This window comes from Chiloscyllium punctatum, chromosome 3 (genome assembly GCF_047496795.1).
Source record: "Chiloscyllium punctatum isolate Juve2018m chromosome 3, sChiPun1.3, whole genome shotgun sequence".
Lineage (NCBI taxonomy): Eukaryota > Metazoa > Chordata > Chondrichthyes > Orectolobiformes > Hemiscylliidae > Chiloscyllium > Chiloscyllium punctatum.
The window spans coordinates 86351404-86370429 of record NC_092741.1 but is presented as its reverse complement, the minus strand read 5'-3'; the positions used below and the strand labels follow the sequence as shown (position 1 = coordinate 86370429).

At 40.7% G+C, this 19026-nt stretch overlaps 1 protein-coding gene across 5 annotated transcripts in view; it reads right to left on the bottom strand.

The window, feature by feature from the left end:
• Positions 1 to 19026, bottom strand: part of nkain2 (sodium/potassium transporting ATPase interacting 2) — a 512436-nt gene that overhangs the window by 446690 nt on the left and 46720 nt on the right. The window contains exon 1 of one of the 5 annotated variants that reach the window (XM_072555973.1): positions 1991 to 2065. The exons of the other annotated variants lie outside the window; for them this stretch is intronic. Coding sequence (XP_072412074.1) covers positions 1991 to 2008 — 18 coding nt within the window. The 5' untranslated portion in view covers positions 2009 to 2065. Of the gene's footprint in view, positions 1 to 1990; positions 2066 to 19026 lie in introns of those variants that run through there. 5 annotated transcript variants of the gene reach the window in all.

Sequence of the window (19026 nt, the reverse complement as noted above, 5' to 3'; positions counted from 1 at the left end):
CATGTCATTCTTCTAACTTTATCCAATAATCCAGAATATTGTTTCTATTAAATTATTATATGACGTCCTTTTGAATGCCTCACTTGAACCAGACTGCACCAAACTTTCAGGCAGTGTGTTCAAAACCCCAGTGACTTACTGCGTGGAAAACATTTTTCTCACATTGCATTTGCATATTTTATAAATTACCTCAAATCTATGCCCCCTCATTCTTTAAGCTTTTAGGAGAACAGTTTCTGTCTACCCTTTTCAACCCCATGATTTTGAAAACTCCTATCAAATCACCCTTAGATCTCTCCATTGAAAACAGTCCCAACTCCTCCAATCTATCATTACTGAAGTGTCTCATCCAAAGGACCATTCTCAAAATCTCTTCTGAACTCTCTTCAATGTTCACATTCTTCTCATACAGTGACACCAACAACTGTATACCATACCTCGGCTGAGGTCAAACTAGTATTTTATACAAGTTCAGTTTAATTTTCTTGTCCTTTTATTCTATGGTTCAGTTAAAGCCTAAGATACCATAGGATTAATTACCTGTTAATTGTAGCTGTCCTGTCACCTTTAATGACCTCAGCATATATACACCCAAGTCTTTCTGCACTTACACACCTTTATCATCCTGTCTTTCAATGTTCTATCAAAATGTATCAACTCTCACTTCTCTGCAATGAAATTCATCTCCCACTTATTTTCTATCTCTAACAACTTGACCTTTTGCAGTTTTACAATGAAAAAACATTATTAAATGGACAATGCTTCCAGGTTGTATATAATTTGCAAAATTAGACATTGACCCTTGCGCACCGAAGTCTAGATTGTTATCATATGTCAGGAAGAGCTAGAGTTCCAAAACTGACCCCTGTGGAATTCTATTACAAACCTCCTTCCAGTACGCAAAATATCTGTTAACCATTAGTTTGTGTCCTGTCCTTCAGACAATCCCATACAGAATACCTGTATTCTGACTTTATAAAAGTGAATGAATATTGAAAACAGATAATTTGAACAAATGAAATTAACATCTATAACTATAATTATGTTAGTTGTGTTCAAAGTTTAAATATGTCATTAAACATTGCAGTGAATAAATATAATTGACAGATGATAAAGTAAGCATTCTTAAGAGATCTAAATTTAACATTATTATGAATCTAAAATGCACACAACTATGAGAAATTTTGGAATTCAGAAACCTGTATCCAATTTAAATGACAGCTCAGCTAATGCATCAGACCCAGACTTCGGCTTAGTTAAGTTTTCCCATATGTAAGCGTTCACTGTCATTTCCAGAAAATTAACTCAAGATCATTAAACAGATCAATCAAGGCTTGTTGCAAAAGGTGAAATCACCCAGAAAGTAATATCTTATCATGTCGGAAATGAACAGAAGTCGTTACCCTAACACCACAAAACAAAAGCAGATTCCCATCAATTGTCCATTAATCTTGATCACAGACATCATCTCTAAGTACAGGTCAAAATTCAGAGACACCCAGCAGGTAAGCTGATTTGGGCAACATTATTGACAACTACAGTTGAACTGATTTATTTTGATTACATCCAAAGACAAGGTTACTTTGGTCTTTGTGCCTTTACATTCAAGTACATAATTGAAATTATGCTCTTTGTTTGCAGGAATTTAGACCCTATATTCTCTGTTGCTTGCATAGCTTTCCTAATGCTGAATACTCGGTGAACAGAACAGAAATGCACTAATTCATAGATTATACCTTTAATAACGAAAGCCTTTTAATGAAGCTACAACATTAAGTTTCTAACCATTCCAATGTTTTCAAATCCTTTCAGGGGCTTAATTGTTAAGTCTTGCAGCCAAGTTGAACTTCCTGGGAAAATATGTCAAGATTTTTCATTTCCTAAACAAAAAAGCAGTACTGTCTTAAAATTGAAATGTTACACCAAACTGTGGTAAAGTATGGCACAACAGTCTTCTCAGAAGATTGTGTCTTTTGGTATATATACTTACCCAAATGAGACAGCACATTACATTTTATGAAGAACTCATCAAATCTTTGCCTTAAATATTGCACACAAGGCTCGGTACATTCATCTATAATTAGTTGATCAGAATGGCAGGCATTTCAGAGCGCAGCTTATTTTCTCTGGTGACAGATCACACTTCCAAATTGCTTTCACATGGAGTTAGTGCCCTGGAGCGATGAAAAATCCAGCACTGTCCTTCAGCTTTGTCACCTGGAATATTGGCAATTATAGTGAAGATTGTTCTGCTTCCAGAAGCAACCTTGGCTAACAGAAGGTAAGTAAAGCATTCAACCAAGAAATTAACACATGGCAGATATTAACTCTATTCCCTGCAGTAAAACATACTGCAATACTTCAGTTTAAAAAAATAGGTTTATTTGTATACTTATTTGGTTATCCATGAAAATTGAGATGTTTAAATAGTTTCCTGAAAAAAAAAATCCAGAACACCGTGCAGATTTTCCCGTCCAAGATGCTTTACTGCAATTCTGAAGTTCTCAACTGCACAAGCACAATAATGAAACTCAATTAGAGATACACTTTATCACAAAATACAATAGCCAATTCTGCACACTAGGTTGAATAACATATGAGTCGATCATCTGTTCATACCTTTCACTTTGGATCTTTTAAAATCATCCAAACAGGCAGATATCTAAGGTGAAAGACAGGATCTCCAATAATCTGCTGCAATACCAAATGTCAGCTTACTTAGAACATGTGCTCACGTCTATCCTGAGCCCACAATTTACTGACCCATAAGAAACAGTTCGTCTAGTCAAACCCTGATACTTCAAACCCGTACTCCAAAAATTTGGTTTATCTGAAAACAGAAGTCTTAATAGCAAAAGAACTCAATTCATATTAAACAGAGGTCCTGATAAAGAAACACTTTATTTGTTCCATTAGTTTGTAATAATTAGTTCACCTTTGTCTCAAACTTTCATTACTGTCTAAATTTAACTATCAATTAAATCTATTGCTATTTTACATTTTAAAGTTTTTAGATTAGTCTGAAGATTTATTCCTTTTTATAATTTTAACTCCAAATTATTTAATCCTTCTTCAGATAATTTTCTGGAACCAATCATTTTATAATCAACTTGTTCTGAGTCAAACATTTTAAATTTCATTCCATTTGCAATATCAAAATATGAAAGGGAAGACTGAGACTAGTCTTCAATCATCAAATGTTTCAAAATATCCCAGTTAATTAAGTATATTTGAAGCATAGTCATTGCAGTAAATGTAGGAAAAGCACCAATTTGCACTCAAAGCTTCAATGAACAATAATGTGAAATAACAATGTATTCAGGTTTGTTGCAGTGTTATCTGAATGCTACTGACCAGGAAATGGAGGATAACTTTCCTGTTCTTCTTTGAAATAGTGACACAGGGTTGTTAATGCCTTAGAGGGCAGATGGGGCCTTGGTTGAACAGCTCACCTGTAAAATGACATCTTCAACAGTGCAGCATTTGCTCAGTCCAGCACTGAGTTGTCAGTATAAATTTTTTTAAGTCCTGGAATGTGACTTTAAAGGTAAATCTTTTCATTTAGAGGGTTAATAGTAGATGACTCAGTGAAACAAGTATCACTTGTGTAAAATTATAATGACATCACAAGTGAATACCCTCAACTTTCATAATTAACAACCAGCAGCAGCATTGGCTTTTGGTGCAAATACTACTCTCACGAGCACTATGTTGTGTTTGCTTCCTTCTGTACATTCACTTAGCATTAAATGTCATTTTTAGTTTGTCCACAAAACTCTAGCACAGTGCATTAGCTGGAGTACTTTTTTATTACTATATTTGTAGATATAATCATAGACAATAGTCCTCCATGGAAACAAGAGCTTTTCTACATTATTTTAATTTTCTAATATATTAAAATATCCAGTGATTTACTACCCTCATACAATACCAACAGGTTAATGTCTTCCCTCAGGAATATTCAATTTCAGTGGTCACAAAGATAAAAACACCAAGGCAAAAAATGTTTCATAATTCTAATTTGCTGTCTCCATTAAAAAAAAATCTCTGGACGTATTAACAGCAATGCTAAGTAATGATTTCTTTTGGTAATGCAGCGAAAAAGGACTCATGCAATTAAACCTTTCACTGTATATATCAAGCCAGATTCATTCATAATTAACAATGCATAATTTTAGTTTCTCAGCAACTGAATGACACATTTAGGCAAAAAATTGAATTCAGACCATTTTCAGGTACAGTGTCTAAGATTGCCCATGGTCAATTGCCCATGGTAAATTGCCCATAGTGTGAGGTGCATTAGTCAGAGGGAAATGGGTCCGGGTGGATTACTGTTCGGAGGGTCGGTGTGGACTGGTTGGGCTGAAGGACCTGTTTCCACACTGTAGGGAATCTGATCTAATCAATAATCTGATCAATGTGTGGTAGGGAAACTAATGGAAACAAATTCTGTAGAACAGAATTAATCTCCACTTGGAATTGCAAAAAATCAATCAAGAATACTTGGTAGGACTTAATAGGTGGGAGATTCCGTCTAATAAATCTGAATGTTTTTTGAGTAGTGATGAGGTATGTAGACGAGGGGAGTGAAGTTGATGTAGCCTACATCAACTTCAGTAAGGCTCTTGTATAGTACACTAGTTAAGAAGCTAACAGATCATAAAATTCAGGACAGTTTGGCAAATTGGATCCAAAATTGGTTTACTGGCAGAAGGCAAAGGGTGCTTTTGTGACTGGAAGTCTGTGTCCAGTGCTGTACTGCAGGGTATGATGCTGTGCCCTTTGATGTTTGTTGTGTACGTCAATGATCTAGACCTGAATATAAACAGGTATGATCAGTAAGTCTGCAGATGACATAAAAATTGGTGGTTTTGTAGATAATGAAGAAGGAAGACGTAAACCGCAAAACAATATAAATAAGCTGGTTAGGTGGGTTGGACAGAAGCAGATGGAATTTAATCTTGAAAAATGTAGAGTGTTGCATTTTTGGAGGACTAACAAAGCAAGGAGGTATACATTGATTGGTAAGACCCTACCAAGAACAGTGGATCACAACAACCTTTGTGTGCATGACCACAGATCCTTGATGGCAGAAGGGCAGGTGGATGAATCAGTTAAAGCAGCACAAGAGATACTTGCCCTTGTGAGTCAAGACATTGAATAAAAGTGCAAGGAGGTTATGACATCACTGTATATAACATTAGTTAGGCCACATCTTGGTGCAGTTCTGATCTGTAGTACGGATTAGATTGTGCAGAGGAGGTTCACCATGTCTCGTGCAACGATCAGCCTGCCTTTCAGCGATTCATTTATGAAGCAAATTTACAAGACATTATTCTTCTAAGAGCAGAGAAGGCTGAGGAGAGGATCTAATTGAGCTTTATGTTCTGAGGGCCACAAAAAGGCTTGTGAGTATCTTGAACTCAGTGCCTAGAGGGTGGTAGAGGCAGGGACCCTTAAGTCATTTAAGAACTATTTAGATGAGTGCTTGAAATGTCATAGCATACAAGGCCATCAGCCAAGGGCTGGAAAATGGGTTTAGTATAGACAGATATTTGATGACCCTTGCATGGATATGATGGACCAAAAGCACTGTTTCCATACTGTGAAAAGTCAATGACTCTACTTGTGATTAATACCATTGGAGGCAGGCGAAACACAAATCCTCAGTCAAAATCACAAACAAAACACTAAGATAGAAAAAAATTGTGGATATTGGAGATCTGAAACAAAAGCAGAAAGCACTGGAGAAACTTAGCATTCTGTAAGCATCTGTGAGGAGCAAAACGGATTTTATGTTTTGATATGACTCTTCTCCAGAAATAAAGGCTAAAAGTGATTGTGTTATGCTATTGAAAAGCGGAGTGGAAGAAGCAAGTGGAAAAGATGGAAAAAAAGTGTCCAGAGCAATACACAAAGGGTGTGCTAATGGCAGTTGAAAAGATATATAGAGAGAAAGCTTATAGAAGCAAGACTGACAGGTGGGCAGGTTGTCTTATATCAAAAATCAGGACAGAATTCATGGTTTGAATTTGTTGAGCAGAATACTGTGTCTAAAAGACTGTAGTGGGCCCAAGTAGAAAATGAATTACTATTCCTTCATCTTGTATTGTCTTTTGCAGTATTCTAGCTTTTTGCACTTAACCTTTTGCTCTGAGCACCTTCACTATCTGTTCCAATTGCTCCTCTTCTCCCTTGGTCAACAGCACTTCCAGTTCTGAATGAGCATCATCTCAGACTCAAATGATTTCTGCTTTTCTGTCTTTACATAGATGCTGCCAGATGCATTTCTCCAGCACTTTGTCTTTATCACAATAAATAGATCATCTGATCATTTTCATGTTGCTGCAGCTTGTTCATTTATCTAATTACATCATGGATCCAAGTGGGCTAATCCTGCTGACTATCTGCCATCTCAGCAGGGCCAATTCAACACAACATTTGTTTATCTCATATGATGCAGCTAAACCGCTCCTCTTAAAGGCAGTATGCTCTATTTTAAAAAAAACAATCAGTGAAAGGTTGATACTGCTAACTGCATATTTTGACAGTGATGTCAAACAGGGGCTACACAAATGAATCACCAAAGGAAAGAAAAATGGTTCCTAACTTCACATCTGCAGCACTGGAGGTTTTAGTCGTGGAAGTGGACAAAAACAACAGGTTATGGGCAGAATCTTTCTATTTAATTTGTGTTGATTAGTGAATTTCATGGTACCTGTTCCAACATGACCCAAAGTGAATTTTCTCACACAATCTTCTACTCTTCATTTCATTAATTACACAGCCAGCCTATTTGGCATGTCTCGGGGAAAGTGCATGATGGAGAAATAGAAATGCTTGACAGTACCTTCAGTCTTACATGTTTCTGGTGCCATTTTAAACCTTAGCTGCATAGTACTTCAAGTATTGCAAGCCATGAATCACCCCTCACACATTTGTGCATGATCACTGAAGATATTGCTCTTAAGAAAGACAAGCTAGCCTCCCACTTAGCAGATAGGGAGATGGAAGTGTTGGTGGATGGAGTGTAGGACAGCAATATTCTCAGTGGATATCCAGAAAAGACCACACTATAAAACACTGGGACACAGAATGCAACATGCATTAGTGTTGTGTCTCAATGAAAATGGGACTTGCAGCAGTTCTTTGAGGCCAACGGTCTTCTGCATTTCACAAGGATAAGTGTTACCCCTGCTGCCTCAGACTCTTAAGACCGCTACCCCCTCTAACTCTGCCAATGTTCACACATCACACCAAGGTTCATGGATTATATAGCATGACATGCATGATCATGTGCTCTCACCCACCTCATCCTCCAAAACTGCACTTTGCACTTGCTACTCACTCACTGTGGACACCTCACCATTTCTCATGCATTACCACTAACTCTCTTGCAACCTAATCATCCTTAATCCCTACCTTTGTCCTATAGCAGCAAAAAAAATAGTCTGGAGTGGTGGAGAGCGCTGTTAATGGGTATCAGTCTCCTCACTTCCTTTGAAGGAAGAACCACAGATTTGGCAGGGAAATGTGGATGTGGATATGGATGTACCTACTAGAGAAGATGCAAAACTGGACCTATTCTTGGGAAATAAGGCAGGGCAGGTGACTGAGGTGTCAGTGGGAGAGCACTTTGGGGCCAGCAACCATTATTCTATTTGTTTTAAAATAGTGATTGAAAAGGATAGACCAGATCTAAAAGTTGAAGTTCTAAATTGGAGAAAGGCCAATTTTGACGGCATTAGGCAAGTACTTTCGAAAGCTGATTGGAGGCAGATGTTCGCACGTTAAGGGGCGGCTGGAAAATGGGAAGCCTTCAGAAATAAGATAACAAGAATCCAGAGAAAGTATATTCCTGTCAGAGTGAAAGGGAAGGCTGGTAGGTATAGGGAGTGCTGGATGACTAAAGAAATTGAGGGTTTGGTTAAGAAAAAGAAGGAAGCATATGTCAGGTATAGATAGGAGAGATCGAGTGAATCCTGGGAAGAGTATAAAGACAGTAGGAGTATACTTAAGAGGGAAATCAGGACGGCAAAAAGGGGACATGAGATAGCGTTGGCATACAGAATTAAGGAGAATCCAAAGGGTTTTTACAAATATATTAAGGACAAAAGGGTAACTAGGGAGAGAATAGGGACCATCAAAGATCAGCAAGGCGGTCTTTGTGTGGAGCCACAGAAAATGGGGGAGATACTAAATGAGTATTTTGCATCAGTATTTACTGTGGAAAAGGATATGAAAGATATAGACTGTAGGGAAATAGATGGTGACATCTTGCAAAATGTCCATATTACAGAGGAAGAAATGCTGGATGTCTTGAAACGGGTAAAAGTAGATAAATCCCCAGGACCTGATCAGGTGTACCAGAGAACTCTGTGGGAAGCTAGAGAAGTGATTGCTGGGCCTCTTGCGGAGATATTTGTATCATCGATAGTCACAGGTGAGGTGACATAAGACTGGAGGTTGGCAAACGTGGTGCCATTGTTTAAGAAGGGCAGTAAATACAAGACAGGGAGCTATAGACCAGTGGGCCTGACCTCAGTGGTGGGCAATTTGTTGGAGGGAATCCTGAGGGGCAGGATGTACATGTATTTGGAAAGGCAAGGACTGATTCAGGATAGTCAACATGGCTTTGTGTGTGGGAAATCATGTCTCACAAACTTGATTGAGTTTTTTGAAGAAGTAACAAAGAAGATTGATGAGGGCAGAGCAGTAGATGTGATCTATACGGACTTCAGTAAGGCGATCGACAAGGTTCCCCATTGGGAGACTGATTAGCAAGGTGAGATCTCATGGAATACACTGAGAACTAGCCATTTGGATACAGAACTGGCTCAAAGGTATAAGGCAGAGGGTGGTGGTGGAGGGTTGTTTTTCAGACTGGAGGCCTGTGAGCAATGGAGTGCCACAAGGATCGGTGCTGGGCCATCTCCTTTTTGACATTTACATAAATGATTTGGATGCGAGCATAAGAGGTACAATTAGTAAGTTTGCAGAGGACACCAAAATTGGAAGTGTAGTGGACAGCGAAGAAACTTACCTCAGATTACAACAGGATCTGGACCAGATGGGCCAATGGGCTGAGAATAGGCAGATGGAGTTTAATTCAGATAAGTGAGAGGTGCTGCAATTTGGGAAAGCAAATCGTAACAGGACTTATACACTTAATGGTAAGTTCCTAGGGAGTGTTGATGAACAAAGACACCTTGGAGTGCAGGTTCATAGCTCTTTGCAAGTGGAGTCGCAGGTAGATAGGATAGTGAAGGTGGCATTTGGTATGCTTTCCTTTATTGGCCAGAGTACTGAGTACAGGAGTTTATCATCATGCTATAGATCCCCCAAATATTGGCAGGTAACTCAGATAAACAAACTCTAGAAATTTGTAGAACTCATACAGCAGCCCCTAGAAATTCAAATACATCAATTTGAAATAAATTTAATGTTTTTGAACAGTGAGGACCAAAGGACACCCAATACTGAGCTCCACTTCACTTTTCTGGACCTGGAACTTTACACAGAGCTGCCTGGAAAGCATAATGGAAGGTTACATTGCTCTTGGCATTGCAGCGACTGTCAGTTGGATGCTGCCTGAACTGCTGTGCTCTTCCAGCACCACTAATCCAGTATTTGATTTTCAGCATCTGCAGTCATTGTTTTTACCTTGTCAGAATGATTCGTTACTGTGTGTTGCCATGGGGGAGCAGGGAGCGGGGGGCGGGGTGAAGAGAACAGTGGACAACAAAATGTGTTCTTTTAATGCAGAGTCATGGAGTTGAGAATGTTGCATAACCTAATGGTTCAGAAAGAGTTAATATTTCTGCAAATACACAGCAGATCAGGCAGCATCTGTGAAGGCAAATATTGAGTAAACATATGGAGTCCAGTGACTCTTCTGCAGGACTGATAGTAGCTCAGAAGAGGTGGTATTTATGCTATTGACAGGTGACTTTCAGGGGTGGGTGGAGAGTGGGTGTCTAGATGGTGAGAATAAAAGTCATAATGGTGACCAAGAAGAAAGATTAGAACAGGAATCAGAGTCATCATCATACATTCCTACAGCATGGCAACAGTCCTTTTGACCCAAACTGGTCCATGCTCACCACAATGTTCATCCACATTAACCCCATCTCCCTACACTTGGCTCATATCCTTCTAAAGTTTTCCTATGCATGTATTTGTCTAAATGCCTTTTAAATGTTGTTAATGTACCCCTCTCAACCACTCCGCTGGCAGCTCAATCCATATGCATACCACCCTGTGTAAAAGGTTGCCCTTCAGGTCCCCTTTTATTCTTTCCCCTCTAACCTTAAACTGATGCCCTCTAATCCTTGATTCCAACCCTGGGAAAAAGACTGAGTGCATTCACCCTATCCATGCCTCTCATGATCTTATACACTTCTATAAGATCACTCCTCAGTCTCCTACGCTCTAAAGAAAAAAAGTCCTAGCTTGTCCAACCTGTCCCTATAACTCAGACCATCGAGTACAGGCAACATCCTTGTAAATTTCTTCTGCACGCTTTCCAGTTAAATAACATCTTTCCTATAGCAAGGTGACCAAAATTGAACACAATACTCGATGTGCCGCCTCACCAGTGTCCTGCATAACTGCAACACAACTTCACAACTTCTCCACTCAGTGCCCTGACTGATGAAGGCCAGTGTGCCAAAAGCCTTCTTCAATGTCATGCTCAACTGTGACTCCACTTTCAGAGAAATGTAAACCTGAACTCCAAGATCCCTCTGTTCCACTACACACCTTAACGCCCTACCATTCACCATGAAACTCCTACCTTGATTTGACTTTCCAAAATAGTCAAATTAATTAACTATTCTCACACTTATCTATATTAAACTCCATTTGCCATTTCTTGGCCCACTTCCACAGCTGATCAAGGTCCTGCTGCAATTTTTGAGAACCCCGCTGTCCATGATACCACCTATTTTAGTGTCACCAGCAAACTTACTAATCACGCCTTAGACATTCTCATCTAAATCACTGATATAGATAACAAACAGTAATCAGCCCAGCTCCGACCCCTGAAGCACTCCACAAGTCACAGCATCTAGACGGATCAGCATCCTTTCACTATTACCCTCTACTTCCTACCATCAAGCCAATTGAGTATCAAAGTTGCCAGCTCGCCCTGGATTCCACATGATCTAACCTTCCAGAGCAGTCTACCATGTAGAACCTTATCAAAGGCCTCACCGAAATCCATACTGACTGCATCAACCACCCTGCCCTTGTCAACCTTCCGAGTCACTTCAACAAAGAACTCTAACAAATTTGTGAGGCATAATCTCCCACGCACAAAACAATGCTGACTATTCCTAATCAAACCCTGTCTTTCCAAATGCATATATCCTTCAATCTTATCCTTCAATCTTCTCAAGTAACTTACCCACCATAGATATTATGCTTACTGGTCTATAGTTCCCAGGCTGTTCTTTGCATCCCTTCTTGAATAAGGACACAACATTTGCTACCCTCCATCTTCCAGAACCTTACCCATGGATAATGATGTAAAAATACCAGCCAGGGCTCCAGCAATTTCTTCTCTAGCCTCTAGTAGTGCTCTTGGTTATATCTGGTCAGGACTAGGAGATTTATCCACCTTTATACATTCTAATACATCCAACACCTCCTCTACTGTAAGATAGACTATCCCCAAGATATCATCACTAACTTCCCCAACTTCCCAAGTCTTCAGGTCTTTCTCCATGGCAAACAAAGGAAAAATATTCATTGAGAACCTCACCCATCTCCTGTGGTTCTACACATCTACTTTGGTCCTTAAGGGGCCCTTTTCTGTCTCTAGTTATTCATTTTCCTCTAATATACGTAAAGTACCTCTTTAGATTCACCCTAATCATCTCGACCAAGGCCACCTCATGCCCCCTTTTCACCCTCCTGATTTCCTTCTTCAGTCAGCTTTTGTATTCCCTGTATACCTCCAGGGATTCCCACGATCCCAGCTGCCTGTACCTTAGCCATGCCTCCTTTTTTCTGGTCAAACCCTCAATATATCTAGTCATCTCCAGGGTTCCCTATTCCTGCCAACCTTGCCATTCACAATTATAGGAACATATAGACTTTGAACTTTAGCTATCTCACTTTAAAGACCTCCCACTTACCAGAGGTCCCTCTGCCTGACTATTCCAGTTGATTCCAGCAAGCTCCTGTCTAATTCCATCAAAATGTTCCTTGCCCCAATGTAGAACTTGTACCTGTGGACGAGTTTTGCCCCTCTCCATAACTATTTTAAAATTAATAGAACGATGGTCACTGGTCCCAAAGTGCTCCCCCAGGGTCACCTCTGTCACCTGCCCTACCCTATTTCCCACAAGGTGAGTTGGGTTTTACCCGTTCCCAAGTAGGGCTCTCTATTTACTGCTTGTGGAAACTTTCCTGAATGCACTTAAATTCCATCCCATCTAAGCCCTCAAAGCTCTGGCAGTCCCAGTCTATGTTAGGAAAATTAAAATCCCCTATCATGACAACCCAATTGCTCCTGCAAGTCTCCTCAATCTCTTTGCATATTTGTTCCTCCAATTCCCATTGACTATTTGGGGGCCAACAGTACAACCCCAATAATGTCACCATCCCATTATTTCTTAGCTCCACCCACAAAGCCACACTGGATGATCCTCCAGTTTTTTCACCTACTGGTGTCACACTCACCTTAATAAAAATGCAACTCCCCTTCCCCTCCTTCCACCACCTCTGTCCTGCCTAAAGCACCTGCACCCTGGCACATTAAGCTGCCATTCATATCCCTCCCTTAGCCATTTTTCTGTCAAGGCTATAATATCCCAGTCCCATGTATCTAACCATGCCCTGAGTTCATTAGCCTTACCCCTTGGCCCTCTTGCACTGAAATAAATGCAATTTAATCCAACAGGCATAGCTTGTTCCACCCTGACCAGTCTCTTCAACTTATTATTGCTGATTACTGTATCTCCTTCCAGCCTTGCATTTGTCTCCCTGCTGCTAAGGATCCCAGTAGTCCCTGTCAATCTATTTTCAACCTTCCCTTGCAGCATTAGCAAAACTGGCCACCAAGATATTGGTTCTCCTCCAGTTCAGGTACAACCTGTCCCTCTTGAACAGGTCACCTTTGACACAGAAAAAATCCCAATGACTAAAAATCTGAATCCCTGCCTCCTGAACCAATTCTTTGGCCACACATTCATCTGCCATACCCTTCTGTTCTTACCCTCACTGGCACGTGGCACTGAAAGTAATTCGGAGATTATCACCAATGAGGTCTTTGTTTTTAAACTTTTTTTCTAGCTCTCTATAATCACTGTTGCAGGACCTCATATCTATTTCTACCGATGTCATTTGTGCCAATGTGCACAATGACTTCCGGCTGCTCAACCACTGCCACCCGCTCTCCCCTCCCCGACCCCCGAGAACATTCCACAACTGCTCTGAACCATCCTTGACACTGGCACCTGGGAGGCACTACACCATCCTGGATTCCCGTTTGCGGTCACAGAATCTATGTGTCCTCCGAACTACTCAGTCTCCTATCATAAAGGTCCTGTTTACCTTTACCCTTTCCCACTGTTCCCCAGAGCCGGTCACAGTGCCACCAACCTGGCTACTGCTGCTTTCCCTGAACGGTCTTCCACCTCCAACAGTATCCATGTTGAAGAGAGGAGCAGCATAATTATCAGCATAAATACCATCTTTTCCTAGTTCCAATTAACTCTTAAGAAAGGTCAGCAGACTCCACATCTTAAGTCTGTTTTCTCTCCAAAGTTGCTGCCAGACCTGCTGAGTTCAGTCAGCATATTAATGTTTAACTCACTGCTCTCTCTCTTTCAAGTATACTCACCTTGAAGAAATTCTGCCCCTTTCTCCGATAGATTAAAATGGAAATCCTTTCTTCTTGTTCACAATTGTTATATCATTCACACCATCTACTCAGTGCTCCACCCAGTCGTCTTCACTATAAACGCCACAGTTTTGAAGATACTATCAGTTTTGAAGAATATTAACTCTCTTTTCTCTCCACTGATACTGCCAGACCTGCCTAGTTTCTCCAGCAATTTCTGTTCTTCTTTCAGATTCATTCTCATATTGCTTGGATACTGTTTGGTGGGGAGGGGGGGGGGGGGGAGCGGGGAGGTTATCAGGCTTATGCAGTGGGGCCCAGGTCTCTGGCATACAGCCTGTCCTTGTTGCACAGAGAATGTTACTCATTGGGGACTCAATAGTTAGAGGGTCAGATGAAAAGTTTGTTGGGAACAAAACGAGCTTCACAGTTGGTGTGTTGCCTCCCAGGTGCCAGGGTCCATGATGTCTTGGATCATATCTTTGGGGTCCTGAAGGGAGAGAGTGACCAGCCCTAAGTTGTGGTCCCTGTCGGTACCATCGACATAGGTAGAAAGAGCAAAGAGAGGGCACAAGCAATCTTTAATCAAATAGAATAAAAGAGAACCCTAAAGCTTTCTATTAGGTATGTTATAGGATAACTCGAGTAAGAATACAGTTAGTCAAAGACAGAAGTGGGAAATTGAGTGTGGACCCTATGGAGAGCGGAGAGGTGTGAAACGAACATTTCTCATCGGATTTCACTCAGGAAAAGGAGAATATTGTAGAGAAGAATGAGATATGAGATATTAGACTAGAAAGGATCAAGGTTAGCTACGAAGAGGTGTTATCAATTCTAGAAGGAGTGAAAGTAGACAAGCCTGCTGGGACCGATGGGATTTATCCGACGATTCTCTGGGAAGCTAGGGAAGAGCTAGCAGAGCCTTTGGCTTTGAAATTTGAGTTGTCATTGTCTGTGGTTTTGTACCAGAGGATTGCAAATGTTGTGCCCTTGTTCAAGAAGGGCAGGAGAGATGACCCAGGTAATTATAGACCAGTGAGCCTTACTTCTCTTGTAAGAAAGGTTTTGGAAAGAATTATAAGAGATAAGATTTATAATCATTCAGCAAGCAACAATTTGATTTCAGATAGTCAACATGGTTGTGTCAAGGGCAGGCTGTGTCGCACAAACTTCATTGAGTTTTTGAGAAGGTGACCAAGCATGTAGATGAGGGTAGGGGAGTTGACACAGTACACATGAACTTCAGTAAAGCCTTTGATAGGGTTCCACACAGTAGGCTGTTGGAGAAAAGGCAGAGTCATGGGATTGAGGGGGACTTAGTTTGGAATAAAATCTGGCTTTCTGAAAGAAGGCAGCGAGGGCTGATTGATCGAAAATGTTTGGCCTGGAGTCCAATTACTAGTGGTGTGCCACAAGGATCTGTTTTGGGACCACTGCTGTTTGTCATTTTTATAAATGACTTAGACACAGGCATAGGTGGATGGATTAGTAAATTTGCAGATGAAACTAAGGTTAGTGGAGTACTGGACAGTTTGGAAGAATGCTACAGGTTGCAGGGGACTTGGATAAGCTGCAGAATTGGGCTGAGATGTGGCAAATGGAGTTCAATGCAGCTAAATAGGAGGCGATTCACTTTGGCAAGAATAACAGGAAGGCAGAGTACTGGGTCAATGGAAAGATTCTGGTAGTGCGGATGTGCAGAGGGATCTTGGAGTCCATGTACATAGATCCCCGAAAGTTGCCACCCAGGCTGATAGTGCAGTGAAGAAGGCATACGGTGTGTTAGGTTTCATTTATAGCGGGATGGAGTTCTGGAGCCACAATATCATGCTACAACTATACAAAACCCTCGTGCAGCCGCACTTGGAAAATTGTGTACAGTTCTGGTCGCTATATTTTGGGAAGGATGTGAAAGCATTGGAAAAGGTGCAGAGGAGATTTACCAGGATGTTGCCTGGTCTGGAAGGAAGGTCTTATGAGGAAAGGCTGAAAGACTTGGTCTGTTTTCATTGGAAAGAAGGCGGCATAACTTCAAATTGAAGAGTGATAGATTTAAGACAGATGCCAGAGGCAGGATCTTTATTCAGAGTGATAAGGGCGGGGAATGCCCTACCTGCCAATGTAGTTAACTCAGCCACATTACGGAGATTTAAACAATTTTTGGATTGGCACATGGATGATGATGGGATAGTGTAGGGTGGCGAGCTGAGAATTGTCCACAGGTTGGCGCAGCATCGAGGGCCGAAGGGCCTGTTCTTGAGTAATCACTGCAGGAGTACCCGAATGGGGCAGATACATTCTGTACTACTCCCAAGAGTCCTTAGTAATTATGCCAAGCAAGTTAATATAAACTATTCATTACTATCATGCACTAAATTACCTCATTATCCAAAAGAAGCTATAAATAAGATGTGCAGTAGTTTATTCTCTGTCACTGGTAATAAGACAGGCCCTAGATACCAACACAAAAAAGGATTAGAGGCAGTAGCAGCTATCCAGACCAGATTTCCACATGCTGGCAATGGTGTTATCTGAAACAGAGGACAGAGGACCACCCTGCTATTAGGTGTGTATATTTTAAAAGCTCACCTCTTTGGCAGCCATCTAACTGTTTCCACTATAAAAACACTTTTGGAAAAGTCTAATGTGACATTTATTGGTTTTGATTGTTTCTTTCCCAACCTATTAAAATACAGATTCTTGCTGTTTTAAAGGATATAATTAAACAAATCAGATGCTTTTGTGACTTGTACAATGACAAACAATATATCACCTTTAGATTCACCATAAATAAATCTCCAGTGTCATTGCTGATGGTGAATCATAGGAAATACATCAAAAACAAAATCAAATTGCTGGAAAAGCTCCACAGGTCTGGCAACATCTGTGGAGAGAAAGCAGAGTTATTGTTTTGGGCACAGTGATGTCAAGTTCTAAAGAAGTGTCACTGGACCGAACTTGAGAGTTTAAACTAACATGTGATACAGAGAGACAGTAATATCTCTGAGATTTTGGGAAACACTTGGTTCATTAAGAGACAGGAATTGATGAAAATCAATATTGACAGGGAAACAGTGTGGGGGTAAATGATGGGATTAAAGACTGACAAATTCCCAAGCCTTATTAATTTACATCCCAACGAACCTAAGGATGTGACTCAAGAGACAATGGATGCATTGGTGGTAATTTTTCAGATTCCAGAGTAGTTCCTACAGGCTGGAGGGTAGCCAATGTAACCTCACTACTTAAGAAATAGATGGAAAATAGAGAATTATAGACCGGTTAGCATGACATCAGTCACAGGGAAAATGCCCGGACCCATTACAAAAATTTAAGTGTTTTGAAGACAGGATTGGTCAGAGTCAGCACAGATTTACAAAAGGGAAATCATGATTGACAAATCAGTTTGAAATTTATGAGGATGTAACCGATAGACTTAATAAGGGGTACCTAGTGGATGTGGTTGATTTGGTCTTTCAGAAGGCATCCGATAAGGTCCCACAGAAGAGATTAGTATGCAAAGTTAAAGTGCCTGGGATTGGGAGTAGTGTACTGACATGGATCGAGAATTGGTTAGCAGATAGGAAACAGTAGGAAAAATGGAGTATTTTCTGAATGTTCACTAGTGACAGTGAGGACCTAAGTTTATAGATGACAAAGTTGGGTGGGAGGTGGAACTGTGAGGAGGATGCAGTGATTTGGACAAGTTGAGTGAGTGAGCAAACGCATGGCAGATGGTATGTAATATGAATAAACATGAAGCTATCCACTTTGGTAGCAAAACCAAGACGACAGATTATATCTGAATGATGATAGATTGAGGAAGGGAAAGGAGCAATGAAATCTGAGTGTCCTTGTACACCAGCCACTGAAAGTAAGCAAGCCTGCAGGTGCAGAAAATGGTGAAGGTGGCAAAAGACCTGTTGGCTTTCATAATAAGAGGATTCCGGCACAGGAGCAGAGGTAACTTGCTGCAATCGAAAAGGGCCTTGGTGAGACCACACCTGGACAGGTGTAAGTAGTTTTGATCTGCTTCTGAGGAAAGATGCACTGGCTAAGGAGGGGTGCATCATAGGTTTACCAGACTGATTCCTGGGATTGCAAAACCGACTGAAAAAGAGACTCAATTGGTTCGGACTTTATTTGCTGGAAATTAGAATAAGGAGGGGGTGTTCTCATTCAAACTTTAGAAAATTCTAACAGGTCTAGACAGGGTAAATTGAGACAGGATATTCAGATAACTGGGGAGTCTAGAATGGATCACATTCTAACGATACTGAGTAGGGCATCAAGGACTGAGATGAGGAGCAATGTCTCTACCCAGACAGTGTTGAGCCTGTAGAATTCTCTGCCACAGAAACTGTCTGTGTGGAGTTTGAACATTCTCCCAGTGTCTGTGTGGGTTTCCTCCGGGTGCTCTGGTTTCCTTCCACAGTCCAAAGATGTGCAGGTTAGGTGAATTGGCTATGCTAAATTGACCGTAGTGTTAGGTGTAGGGGAATGGGTCTGGGTGGGTTGCTCTTTGGAGGGTCAGTGTGGACTTGTTGGGCTGAAGGGCCTGTTTCCACAATGTAAGTAATCTAAATGCAAGTAATCTAAAAAAAAGAAAGTGGGTGAGGCTAAAACTCTGCATGTTTTCAAGAAGTTAGATACATTTCTTAGGGCTAAAGGGTAGGTTTGAATGGTTGGATGACCTACTCCTGTTCCAATATGTTTGTATGAGAACAGACACATTTGTTCCCACCCTTCCACTGTTGTTTACAAGAGGAACTGCAAGAAGCAAACAGTCTGCCTGTTCGAAACAAAACCAGTTGCATCATAAATGATGAAACCAGTGGACCAGACACCTAGGACTGAAGTTGCCAGTGCCAGGCCTGGAAGAACATGAACAGCAACAACTTATATTTGTGTAGTAGAAATAAAATATAGGAGCATTACACAGGAGTCTTATGAAACAAAATTGAAAATTAAGTCCAAAAGGTTAAGCTATGACAGATGGCAAAAAGAGATAAATTTTAAGCAATATCTTCAAAGAGGAAAGATAATTTATGGAGAGCAAAGGTGTGAGGAATGAATCATAGATTTCATGCCATAGGCAACTAAGTGAATAGCCACTAACTATAACAATTATACTCAGTGCTAATCAAAAGGTCAGCATTTAAAGAACATTTTCAGGA